This window comes from Rhopalosiphum maidis, chromosome 2 (assembly GCF_003676215.2).
Source record: "Rhopalosiphum maidis isolate BTI-1 chromosome 2, ASM367621v3, whole genome shotgun sequence".
Classification (NCBI taxonomy): Eukaryota; Metazoa; Arthropoda; class Insecta; order Hemiptera; family Aphididae; genus Rhopalosiphum; species Rhopalosiphum maidis.
The window spans coordinates 49,022,336-49,036,679 of record NC_040878.1 but is presented as its reverse complement, the minus strand read 5'-3'; the positions used below and the strand labels follow the sequence as shown (position 1 = coordinate 49,036,679).

Sequence of the window (14,344 nt, the reverse complement as noted above, 5' to 3'; positions counted from 1 at the left end):
ACTCTTTTAATGTATGTCAGACGTCTGTATGGTGCATACTAATTTTGATTTTAAAAATTATAATCCTATTATTATTTAATAAATGATAATATTATATTAATAGATTGAGATAAAATATAGGTACCTATTATAACATATTTATTTTTAAGTTTACTCAGGTTTAGTTTTTGAAATTTACAATGACATGACGAAAATATGTACGTGTAAGTATTGTAGTAATTATCTTTGTATATTGTATAAAAATGATTTTGGAATTATAATAAATTAATAATGATTATGTTTTGTTTTATATAGATAGCATATTATGATCTTTGTTAAATACAATACATTATTAATTGAAGGGGTAGGGTATATACACAATCTATATTGTATAATATAATTTTATAATTGTATTAGTAGCACAGAATAATATTATTCTGTGTTAGTAGGAACGAATAATAATTTATGTGAAATGAGATAAAAGTGTATTTAATGTATAAGGCGAAAAAAGAAGTCAACCTATGTTCGATGATGACTTTCTATTTCGAGGTTATATTAGGTTAGGTTAATCGTAAAAAGCCGACGAGAGAACACCTTAGGAACACTTAAGAGATAGAATAGATCATTTCATTCTAATATTTAAGTTAATTACACAAAATTGATCTCACTGAACGAACATTTTCCGTATTATACGTTTGTAAGAAGTTACATTCATGTGATGTCATTTTAATATAAAATATTAATATTATAGTATAGTTAGAGGTTAGGACTCCAAAAATCTTAACAAGTCTCATACCAAACAATAGACGAGTTATATACCTGTTATATATAATATACCAACTGTAATTTAGTATTTATTCATATTTATACATTATTTATACTTGATACATTTCTCAATTTTTCAATTTCTCATAACTTTTTTCTTATAAAGTTATAATCCATAGTGTTATACTTCACTTTTAAATGTAAACTATTTCTACATATTTATACCTTACGGCTCACAAAGTCACAATCCCATATTCTATAGTAATATTGTAATATTTATTGTTTTTAATTAAGTATATGCATCATGTTCCTATTTCTTTTTTTCGTCATCATATGCAGATAAGCGTGACTGTAAGTATGTAACCATAAATCATTTCGGAGAGACTGATAAATCGCTTAGAAATCAGAATATTATATTCAGTGATGGCTCGTAAGTGCTTCATAGAATTTATCTTACTTATCGCCTTATTTTTACTAAAATCAGGTTTGCAAGGCGTAGAGACGTAACCAGTATTTACTGTTATGATTTTAGAAATATATTTGTGTACAAAATATCCCAAAAGAATTATTTTTGTTTATTTATTATATCCTAACTTATACTTAAAACTTAAAGGATATACGCCATACATGATACACGTAGTTTTAAAAAACACAATATTTAGTGCTCGTGCCATAATGAACACACTAGTCAATAGTGATTTTTGAATTTTTCGATCATAACTTTTTTCTTTCTATTTAAAATTAAAGTCTTATAGGTCCTTCAGTATGTGATACGAATTCCGGTGTACCTAACGTCTTTTTAATAATATAGTAATTACGATAAAATTTAAATGGGCAAAGACAGATGATAATACAACAATATTATTACGAGCTATATATATTTCTATAACAACATTATTATTACCTATAATTTGCATTCGTAATATGACGTCAAATGTGTATAAAATCACGGCGACTTAATGAATGCGGTATTCATAACCGGATCCCTACCTATTTTTTTATAGTAACTACCTATAGCACAATAAGATAAGAATATAATCATAATATACGGAAGACGTGACATGATTTTCGTCTCATAAAATGCCCAGTTTATATAGTAGTATAGTACCACTCAGCTTCTTTACTCTTTAGTGAACTGTGGAAATTCGTTGGCACATTTCACATCATCACGTTGCGCAGTACACTGATGGTAGATATTTATCTACATACTCGTATCCTAAATATTAAAATAGATTCAAAGAAATGGTAATGATATTAGTATAATATAATAACACAGTTAATAGTTTAATACTTATTGTATTAATGACTATGAAGTTCGTGTCATATCGACATTGCCAATGCTTCTTTTTACTGTGCATTATCACGTCACAAACATATGCCGCAATCTCTTCGGGTGAGTATAAAATAATATAATATAATAAAAAAGTATTATTAAAATATAAGCATACAAATCCAATATTATAATTATTTTCACATATATATATATATATATATCCATAGACAATAGCGTGTATGCGACATGTAATCGATTGATTATATAATTATTAAATTATGTATTATTGTTATCAATTTTTTGGATAAAACTATGTTTTTGTTTCAACGCGTACTGCAAATAAAGAAAAATGTTGGTGGACTGGGTGCCAGTTGAGCACGTGGGCCGTGACTGGATGCAAACAGTATAATCGAATAGAGCGAAACGTCAGAAATTGCACCGGTGGTTCAGAGTATTACTGCTGTCTGCCGGATTCTGAAGTGACACCCGCCGAAGACTGTTGGTGGACAGGATGTCAGTCGAATAGCTGGGCGGTCAAAGGTTGCGACAGCTACAACAGAACAGAAAAAAAACGGATGGCGTGCGAGGCAAATGGCTTTAAATACCAATGCTGTACTCGTCGTAACACCGCCAATAGGTAATATGAATATTTTAGTTACTACTTACTATTAGAGCACGTTGATAATTTATATAAATACTTTGTATTTGTTTTTATTTTTTAAAATATCTAACATTATTAATTACTAATTATTAGTATACTCTAGTTGATTTAAACTATATGATCCAATCTAAGTCAGTATTTCCCAAAGTGGCCGATAGAACTATTTATAAATTGTTTTGACGGAAACTGTGTCTTTTATTTCGAAACTGTTTCATTAGTATTAAGAGGATGCTATGTATTATTTGTTTTCTCTTTCTGATCCACGCGTGGTATTGAAAATTTTACGTTCACAATAATGACTATAACCATACTAATTTCTCAAATTAGAGTGAAATGATCTCTTATAAAATTTAAAGTTAAAAAACATTATCTAGGGTATCTCATAATCGATTTATTATATTTTAATTTTAAAGTGAGTTATGAGTTTTTTAAGTTGTATAAACAATTTACAATTTTAAAATAGGTACTCATAACTTGTTTTAAAATTAAAATAAAATAAAACGCTTATGAGATACTCTAGATTATGTTCTTACCTTTAAATTTTATAAGAGGTCATTTCACTATAATTTGAGAAATTAATGTGGTTATAGTCATTATTGTGAACGTAAAATTTGCTATTTGCGCGTGGGTTAGGGAGAGATAACAAATACTACGCTGGCATCTTCTTAAGACAGTATTATCGATCTACTTTCAACTTTGGATACTTATTACTTGTTTATGTACTGCAGACGATGTTTTTTAACCTTTGTATAAATAAAAAGTTCGTAGAATTTTATACCATATTTCGTCTTTTTTCTTTTTATATATTATATTGTCATCATCATAGTGCCATACTAATTTACTTCAATATTATAATAATGACTCGTTTAATGAAAGATTTTCATTAAGAAGATATAGTTTTTGAATAAGTTTTGAATAAACATGTAAAAACTTGATTCATTTTTTCAATGGAAAATGGACGAGAATTTGTATATTCAACGCTAAAATATTTCAGTTATTTCTTAAATCTCCGTCCTGCATTCCTGACATAATGTGACGAATAAACTTAACCTAACAAAACGAAGATAATAATATAATTGAATGTTTGAAAATATGTTTTTTAATAACTTAAAACTTAATGGAACTTTTAAGCATACTTAATTCCAAAAAAAATATTAGAAAGTGAAGTTATAGATCCTTTTGGTATGAGCAATATTGGATATTTATGTTTTGCACCATATTTATTCTAAGCAGATACAAATATTTCAATTATTTAGTCATTCCAAATTTGTTTAAAAATGTCAATTGGATTATTATAAACACTTTTATTAATTTCTAATTTTGTTACTTTTTTTTGCTAAAAGTGTGGACATTGGTGCAACTATAGGTCTAAAATATTAGGAGGCTAAGCAATGGGAAAACAGTTCGGCCCTCATAGTGATTTGCAAAGGAAAAAAAAGGTCTAAAATATTAAGGGGACTATAGCCGCATATTTATGTGATAATTCACTTAAGCTTTTAAAAAAACGATTCGTCATCAGATTAATATGCACTCGGTAATTCAACGTTTTGTGGTAGCGCTGCAGAATTAATATTATTCTCACCTAGTCGATATTCCAGATCAGTATTAGAATCATATGCTTCGGATATGTCTGATTCATTTTTAAAACTTTCATCTAAATATTTTTCAATAGCCTTTAAGAACTATTAGTCTTATTTTTATTCATCATACTATAAATCTTAAACATACATATTACATAGGCAACAGTAAAATTGAAATTAGTATAACTCGATCGAAATGATTAAAACGAAGGTCTTATTGTTATGCATCTAATAGGCAATAAATTGTTATTAGTTTGATAGTATATTACTGTTACTGACAATATCATTTATTTTCCTCGGAACCATCAATATATGTTGATATTATACATATTACTTAATATATTATGTTGATATAAAACAAAAATCTACCAGAAAATAAAAAAATAGAACATATAATGCTTGAAATAATATTATTGCGTGACATTGTTACGTGACTAACTACATGAATATGAGTATACTTGTATACTTAAGAGGACGCCATACCCGCATGTGTTATCTCTATCTTACTAACGTACATCATAACACATTTTCGTTCAGCAGAATACATTTTGTGATGTTAGCTTTAATATTAGAGTAAATTTACCTATTATCAAATTTAAAGGTAAGAATATTATCTAGACAATGACATCTGATTTTATTGATATTATCATTTTAAAGTTGTTATATTTTACATAGCTGTAACTCACTTTAAAATAATAATATCATTAAAAGCATATGTCATTATCTAGATAATATTCTTACCTTTAAATTTTATAATAGGTAAATTTACTTTAATATTAAAGCCGGGTATGGTGTCCTCTTAATGGCCAGTCTTAACTCTAGTCTCGTTTAATAGTTTAATATCATTAAAAATAGTACTGAATGTGCCGTAGTGCTCTGTTTCATTCGTTTTTTTAAATTACTGCTTTACCAGTAGTAACCAATCACATCAATTTAATAATTTTAATAAATTACTGCTATAACAGTTGATCGTGAATTCGTGAATGTGTTAATTATTTGACCAAAATAATTAAAACATTCTTTTATATTTTCAAGGATGTTAGATATAATTTGAAATCTTCTATTGAAATGTACAATTTATTTTTCCTTTGTACAGTCAATATATTAATGTTTGAAATTTTTCTATAATAGTCATATACATATTTTAAAAACCTATTAAAAAAATTAATTACATATATTTTATACAAGTCTGTATCTAATAATAATAATAACATTTATAGTAGGTACTTTTAAAATGTAAGGTCTAAATAAAATGTTTTTAAATTGTTTGCTCATTCTTCTTTATAATGTTAAGCGTATGTTTAATTTTATGTAATCATAGCTATACCCTATACAAGAACAAGACATAGTAATAATGTTAATTTAATTAAAAATAAATGCAATACCACTTCCAGGAAGTTAAATTCTTTAATTTATTATATTCAATTAAGTGCGTTAATGTCTTAATTTTTAAAAATATATATTAATAGACTACCCATCATTATAATGTAATAAATATAAAACTTATGAACAATATGAACTATGAAATTTCATCAACATGCAAATGTATTCATATTTCATATTCTTTATTCTAAAAACGATTAACTATAAATATTTTTGATTGTATAGTTATTAATTTTATTATTATGTATCTATTGATTATTCTAAATTGTCGTGTATATAATTTAATTAAAATTTTTATTTGAGTATTGAACTCAACATCATCATTACAAGCTATTAACTTATAACTAAGTTGCCTTCTTATAAAAAAAAAAAAATCACGGGTTTGAAGTTACCTAAGAATTTTGCTTATTTATGCCATTGGTTATTATTATGTTTATCTATACAAATTTACAAAACTATAATAAATACTATTATTATCAACCCAGCAAAAATAATTATTAATTTTCAATAACCATTAAATCATGTAAAATGGGAATCTAAATACTAAATTGATACAGTGGTGTATATAGGGTGGAATTAGGAGGTTCGGGATTAGGTTCATCCCCTCAAAATTAATTCCACTGAATTGGTACATATGTATATTTATTTTGAAATCACATTGATATGAACCAACAATTTGTTTGTAGTGTTTGTAAAGTATTACTTTTACTTTTTTCATTATTCAAAAAAAAAAAATGTAATCAATCTTTATGAACCAATGTATTTTGACATTTAATAAAATAAAATTTTAAATACATTCCGGGGAATATTATTATTATGTTTTTAATTGAATTACGGTTTCCTTTTTATCTTTCAAAATTATTTATTTAAGTACCTACTATTTATATAAATATTTAAAATAAGCGCTATCATAATTTTGATTACATTCTAGTTTCTACTTACTTCACCTATAATTTAATCTATCTTTGTACATATTAATGATCAGTCAATTGTGTATCTTGGCATTATTTAATTTATTTTAAATATAATATATTTATGGTATTTTACTATATATTTTATGAAAAGTTAATATAATAATGCATATATGCAACTATATGCAAGTACAATATATGTTCATATTATAAGAATTATTATATTCACCTTTTGGCTCTGAAAAATAATAATGTCCATTATTTTCTAAAATCACATTTCATTATTTCAATATTAGTGTTATTAACGCCATGTTTATGATGGATTAAACACCTATCCATACCGTCATATTGGTCAATCTATTTATTTATTTAAAAAAAAATTGATTCGAAAATTCGTGAGCTAATTAGCCATTATAATATAATTAATTATCATTTTTAATTGTATAACTAATGTTAAATCATTATTTGTTGCACAATGGAATTTCAAATATACAATCGTAGAAATCCTCATGACACGTTTAATTGTTCAAATGGACTAAGCATCGAACGGTCTGCTATTTGTGATGGTCGTGCGGATTGTTCAGATGGTTCAGATGAGACCAACAATTTGTGTGCTAAACAAACGTATGGAATAAAAATTCTTATAGCTAATAGTCACAAGATAGTTTATTATTGTAATTGCATTTAATACTATGCATAATTATGATTATGTAATATAGATGCCAAAATTATACATATCGATGTAAATATGGAGCTTGTGTGGATAAAAGTGCAAAATGTAATGGTAAAAATGATTGTGTCGATGGATCTGACGAAAACCTACCAGAATGTAATATAAGCAGTGGATCACCCAAATGCCTGTAAGAAATTTTTGAACTTATTACATTGTTTTTTTTTTTTTTTAAATAAATATTACTTAAGAAACATTTTGCATATTTGTTTTGCATCAACTCATTATTTTTAGTGTAAATCACATGATCATACATTTCTGTACCTAGGTAACTTTTTAATAAAGGTAGACAAATGTTCATTGTGGTTACTGCATATTAGTATTGCAATTAGATATCTATATTTACGTAATATTAAATGTATATAAATAATCTCGTAAGCATATTACTTACATTATTCAAAGATAATTTACCTTTCGTATTTAATATGTATCTTAGTATAGTGAAATATTAGGTAATTTAGGTACTTACTATTACTGTACCCAATTGTATTGACGTATTGTATATTTTATCTTTTGCCGATCTAAATTATAATCTTCATTCAACATTTATATTTATAATATATTTACTTCATCAAACTAAAAAAATATACTAGAATATTCATTTTTATATATAATATAGATACCTATAACCGATATATTATTTAGTTCTAACAATATAATATATATATGTTTTGTATGTATATTGTTAAAAATCTTCGAAATCTGTCAATTCAAACAAGTACTACGTTAATTTATAAAGAACTAAGAGTTAATGAATTTAGGCATATTTTTAATTATAATAATCTAGTTGACATTTATAAAAATAAACATTTAATTATTCCTTTATAGACTATGATCATAATACAAGATATAAACATAATATTAATATATGTATACCTAGTTATAATAAAGTTTTGGCCAAATGAGTATTTTATATAACGGTCTAAAGTTATGTCAAACTTTAAATATAAACATTGATCATTTTTGTAGTTTAAAATATTTCAAATGATATGTTAAGAATCTTGATTCATTTGTTATATAATTAGTTAGTTAACTTAAATAAAATGTTTTTTCATTATAAATACTTTTGTTATTCATAATTTTATCATTTATTCTATTTTATAATATTGTATAACTATTCTTGCTACCTTTTAATTTCGGCTATTACTAATATATTATATTATTATATGTAATACTTTTAATTTATAAAAACCGCTCCCTCAGCACAAGCTATTGCTTATAGAGAGTGCTGCAATTAATTAATTTAAGTATTTTATATAATGTATCACATGTTGTTTTGCAAAAAAATAAACTATATTATTATTATTATTATTATTTATAATGTATAAATATAGAATGATATTATACACTTAATTTTTTGTATAACGCCTAATTGAAAAATAATTACATTTGTGATATGTTATAAATGGGATATTATATCCTATAATCTATATTTATTTAGTTGATAATATTAAAACTTTATACATATTTACATTTAAGTTTTTTATTTTAAAGCGAACATCAGTATAAATGTAAATCTGGCCAATGCATTGATAGAGCATCAACTTGTGATGGAACTCAAGATTGTAAAGATGGGTCTGATGAAACTTTGGAATTATGTAAAAATGTTCAGTGAGTTGGCTTTAATAAAATAAATTTTATATTTTACTAAATATTTTATATTTTAGGTGTCAAAAGTATACATTCCGATGTAAATATGGGGCTTGTGTCAGTAAAGAGAGTAAATGTGATGGTGTTAGACAGTGCGCTGATGGATCTGATGAAGAAAACTGTGATGAGCTTAATCCAATCTCAAAACCGGTGTATAGTACAATTCAATCAACATCGCAGTCAAATACAGGGTATTTATTATTTTATTTTAGCTATACGATAAAATACGAACAACTTACGAATTATTTATAGACTATTTGAGGATTTTGCAAGTACAAGAAAAATAATGTATTTTTCGAAAAATTGAATTTATCAGTTAATTATGTCCCTATTAAACTTAATATGTCATTAAATTTTCTTATTTGTTGTAACTGATAAAATAAAATACAACATTTGTAGCTATAGTTAAAATAAACCTATAGGGCTATAGGTACCATAGGCGTTACTATTCATAGTTATAATCAAGAAATCATTGAACATGGATTGTATAAGAACTAATTAATTCTGATTATAATTTCTTTTTTTGTATTATAATATTTTATAATTTAAGGAATTTGTGCGTCTTACCAACCGTTGAAGGAGTTATATATTCTTACGACAATTCAAATGAAATTTTACCTCATGGGACATTGGTTAATAAATATCGTACTGTAACTGAGAACTGTGAAGTCGGATATCATAAGGCTTATCCTAACGGTTTTAGATTTTGTCAGGAAAATGGAAAATGGATAACGAATTCTGAGAAATTGTGTTTAAGTAAGTTATATATTGTAATTTATATGTTGTAATAGTGTAATAATTGGTTATTTAAATGTTATAATATGTATGTCCAATTTTTGGTTATATTTGATTATAATTTGTTTATGTTTATAGAAATGTGTCCGCCTCTATTATCAGATAGTTTAGATATTAAATGTACTCTTAATGGTAAGTATGCTAATTGTTCAAATCTATCGATACCTGATACAATAGCTATACCATCATGTAAGTCAACACATACTGTACCAAATGGACAAGAAGAGACTCCAATTGAATTACGTTGTCAGTCTAATGGAATGTGGAATAATCAACTATATAGATGCATTCCATGTAATTGTATATTTTTATTATACGAATATACGTCTCTAATTTATTTATTTTTTCTAATTTACTGTAGAATTACTGTATCTAAATAATTTCGTTTGTATGTACTTATTCTAAAAGTTAAATTTTAAAATAAACAAATAATTGTTAGGCTACTAGATTAAGTACAATCATTTGATATAAATTTTTAAGAGGATGTGAGCGTAAATGTGCAATATTTATTTTTCTTTCAGACTTACGTGTAACATAGATAAATCACAATCACGTACAATTGTTTTTTATGAATTGTGAGAAATCTTAAAGTAAAATTACCTATTATAAGAATTATAAAAGATACAATTTCGAGGGTTTAACATATTGAATTTGCATTTTATTATTATTTTACTTTGTATTCGACTTTAAAATAAAATAAAAAAAAAAAACTGCAACCTAACCTATTTTGATAAAATATCAAGACAATTCGTTATTATATCATATCTTCAAAAATATTATTCTTTGTAATTTTTTTAATTTATGATTTTATAATACTTTACTAACATCCTCTAAAGCCTTTAACATTATGTTTTATTCTTTATTGTATAGATATTATTACTCATTAATTATTAGTTATTACCGTTTAAATAAGTAGTATTAGTATTAAAATATTATTTTAGATTGCGGTAGAGCATATGCTAATCCCCAACCATTGATTGAAAATGGTAAAACAGCTTACTTTGGATCAGCACCTTGGAATGTCGGGATATATCAATTAAATAAAAAGAATTCCAATTATGACTTGATATGCGGAGGATCAATAATTGCTCCAAATTTAGTTGTTTCTGGTAAGAACTGTAACATTGTATTTAAGATTGAAAAAGGAATGATAATTAATTCAGTAACATTTTTAGCGGCTCATTGTTTTTGGCAAAAAGGTATACTATCAAATAGAATATCGGTAAGTGATGGTCTATACAAAATTGCTGTTGGAAAATTTAATAGAGATTTTAACGTAATTGACAATCAATTCACTCAAATTTTGAATGTAAGTTATTACTTTAAAAAATATTATTATATTATTATTATTATTACTATTATTATAGTTATAATAGTAGGTATGATATTATAATATATATTATAAACAAAACAATTTTTATAGGTGGAAACAATTTATCTGAAAGAAGGTTATTATGGACCTAATGCGTTCTATGCTGAAGATATAGCTGTTATCGTGTTACAAAATAGAATTTCTATTAGCAGTGGTGTAGCACCAGTTTGTGTTGATTGGAATAGTAGATATAATGTAAAAAATGGAACTCAAGGAAAGGTTGGTTTTTTTGGTAAAATAAATATTAAAATTATGATTTAATTACAGGTATTACAAGTCTAGTATACATTACTATTCATCATTGTTTATTTGTATGTAAAACAGATACTGTAAGATACTCTGCTATAGTAAGTATCTGGTGGCTGATAATCTGTTATAGTGAAAAAATGACTCAGTAAAAAATAACCCCATATGAGATTTTGCGAATTTGAAAAAAGGAGCAAGGGTGGATTTTAAGGGCTACCTGTCTACGAGGAAAAATTATGATAGTCAAAAGAACTTTTTTTTCCAATTATTTTTTCTCTCATAAAATCTAAAATGTAAATTTAATATTTTTTTATCCATTGTTTCTAAAATAAATTGTATAACACTACAATACATTTTTTTAAATTATTTCGTACTTTATATCCGGTTATTTTGAGTTCTGAACCTTTAAAATTGCAATACTGAACATTTTAGGAATATTGGCTATTATCGTTTTTCTCCGTAATTCTTCATGTAATTATTATAAATTATAATAGTGTTTTTATGAATTAATAATTAAAAATATAAAACTAGATATTCCTCTTGGTGCCGAGGCGTTAATAAAATATTTTGAAGTTGTATATGAATGGAACTATAAATCGAATACATAAACAAAACACCCTAAGTTTAACCGTTTGGCGTTTTCTAGTAATGTTTATTTCTTCCGAAAACATGAAGTGTCTACCAGAAATTATTTGTAATAATGAAAAAATATACTTGAATTTAAGAAAATGGTTATTAATACTAAAATTAATATTATGTATAATTTTTTTACATATTATTATTGACGTTTTAATACAAATTTATAATAACTAAAAAAATTAACTGTTTTTATATCATACTTAGACTGATATTGAAATCTTGTAAATATATATGTATTAAGTAGGTATATATCATATACATATCATTTTTATATATGATTATTTTTTTCGGGGATTAAATTTCCAGGGTTTTTTATTTTATTAGAGGAACCATAATAGCTATGCATGATAAGAGAATACTAAAAAAAAAAATATAATTTGATATTTTATAAAACCACTAAACATTATTCTTATTTCGTATTTAACTAATTATAGTTATTAATCATTTCTCATTATCTACACTTACATAGTTATATTAAAAGATACTAATATGTATTTTATAATTCCACAGATTGTTGGTTGGGGGAAAACGGAAAAAGGTATATCAAGCCCTTTTTTATTAGAAGCATGTTTACCATACATCGATCATGATTCTTGTCGAAGCATGTATAGAAATGGATTTGAAAATTTTGTAACTTTTGATAAGTTTTGCGCCGGCAGTAGTGTATTAGGTAATAAATATTTAATTATTAATACCTTAAAATCCATGAAGATCTAACCTTATTCTAGTCTTCATGTTAAAATCATTGACCCTCCCCCCCCAACAAACTTGGCTGAAATTTAAAACATTTAAAACACTTCTTTTAAATATGAAAATTCATGTTTATTAAATTATTTAATTTAATTAAATATGTTATAATTAATATAAGAATAAAAATATATTTTTACAAATCAATCAAATAAACTATTCACAAGTGATACAATACTAACCATATTTTATAGTCAAAGTTACTAGATTATCTTATATGTATTTAAGTTATATTTTCATTCCAAACGTTTATTTAATTATTTTTTTAACTCGGGTAATTCCATAAACTTATTTATTAAAATAGTATAATACTTTGGTTTAAGAATGTAAGTTAATAATATATTAACATTTGATGTTAATTTCTTATATTTTGTACTTTTGTAGTCATGATTTGAAATTTATAAAAACCATAGAAAAATAAAAAAATGGAATTTATAGTGATTCTTTAGATCTACAAACAACCACGGGTAATACACCCAAAGTAAAAATGACTATTCAATTATATTTAATAATATTATTATTATATAAAATTAACAACAAAATGATACATCATCTATAATAAATTATAAAAATCTATATTATACCTACCACCATACAAATTATCGTACAAGCCACAAAAGTCATATGAATAAAATATCTTTAATTTCAGGACAAGGAGTAAGTCAGGGAGATAGTGGTGCAGGCTTAACGTTTTTACATTCTGATTATTATTATTTAACTGGAGTAGTAAGTGTCAAGGATCCAAACACAGTTAATTCAATCGCAGTTTTTACAGGTGTTAAGCGACACATTCAATGGATTCGTGAACTTTATAACAAATATACTTCTTATGCAAGTGATAGTATATTTAAGTCTAATAAGATGGTACTTAATTAAAAATTTTTTATTTCATGTGTAATTGAAGTCAATATTTATATGAATAAATTTTTACTTTTGTGTAACAATTTTCAACAGTTCATAGAATTGCTTGTTTAAATTTAACTTAATACTACATTCTAATAGGTAATATCTTAATATAACATTTTTAATTTACACTTATCAAGTTTGAATAATATTTTGCCGAAAAAATTTTGAATTTTTCTATTCTAATTAATTTATAATTATAATTATTGTACTTGATTATTAAAATAATTATTAATATTTTTATTTCTTTAAATACATTTTAATGTTTAAATTTTTTTTTGAGTTGGTTTTTTTAGTGATAATTCTGCTAACTAACCCATTTTTAAAAGAATATAAATATTTTAATTCAATTTTATTTAACAATTATGGTATTTATAAGCCACATAGTGTCAGTGGCAGATAAACGAGGGGGATGAAGGGGATAGATCCCTTCATGACTTTTTCCTTAAATATTTATAACAATTAAATTTATGTATATTGTATTATAATGTTAAAGTATTAAATTCTGTTTTATTTTTTACGCCCTCCCCCCATGCCAAAATAATTTGACCACCACTGCATGATGGTGCACATGTATTTATTTATTTATAATACATAGTATGTATTACGCTACACGGCTGTTCCAAAGAAGTAGAAATCAAATTGTGTTGTTTAAATTCAACAGTTTAAACAAAAAAATCATAGATTAGGTTAAGTAACTAACAAAGGTT

At 24.9% G+C, this 14,344-nt stretch overlaps 1 protein-coding gene across 1 annotated transcript; it reads left to right on the top strand.

Moving 5' to 3' along the window:
• Window positions 1-1,821: 1,821 nt before the first annotated feature.
• On the top strand, window positions 1,822-13,787 carry LOC113551104 (modular serine protease-like). Its single transcript, XM_026953140.1, has 13 exons — window positions 1,822-2,137; window positions 2,363-2,654; window positions 7,054-7,176; window positions 7,272-7,412; window positions 8,777-8,893; window positions 8,950-9,123; window positions 9,483-9,688; window positions 9,806-10,021; window positions 10,669-10,836; window positions 10,903-11,036; window positions 11,151-11,318; window positions 12,495-12,654; window positions 13,381-13,787. The coding sequence occupies exons 1-13, from the start codon at window positions 2,047-2,049 to the stop codon at window positions 13,605-13,607; spliced, it is 2,217 nt and encodes a 738-aa protein (XP_026808941.1). The 5' UTR covers window positions 1,822-2,046; the 3' UTR covers window positions 13,608-13,787.
• Window positions 13,788-14,344: the final 557 nt, after the last annotated feature.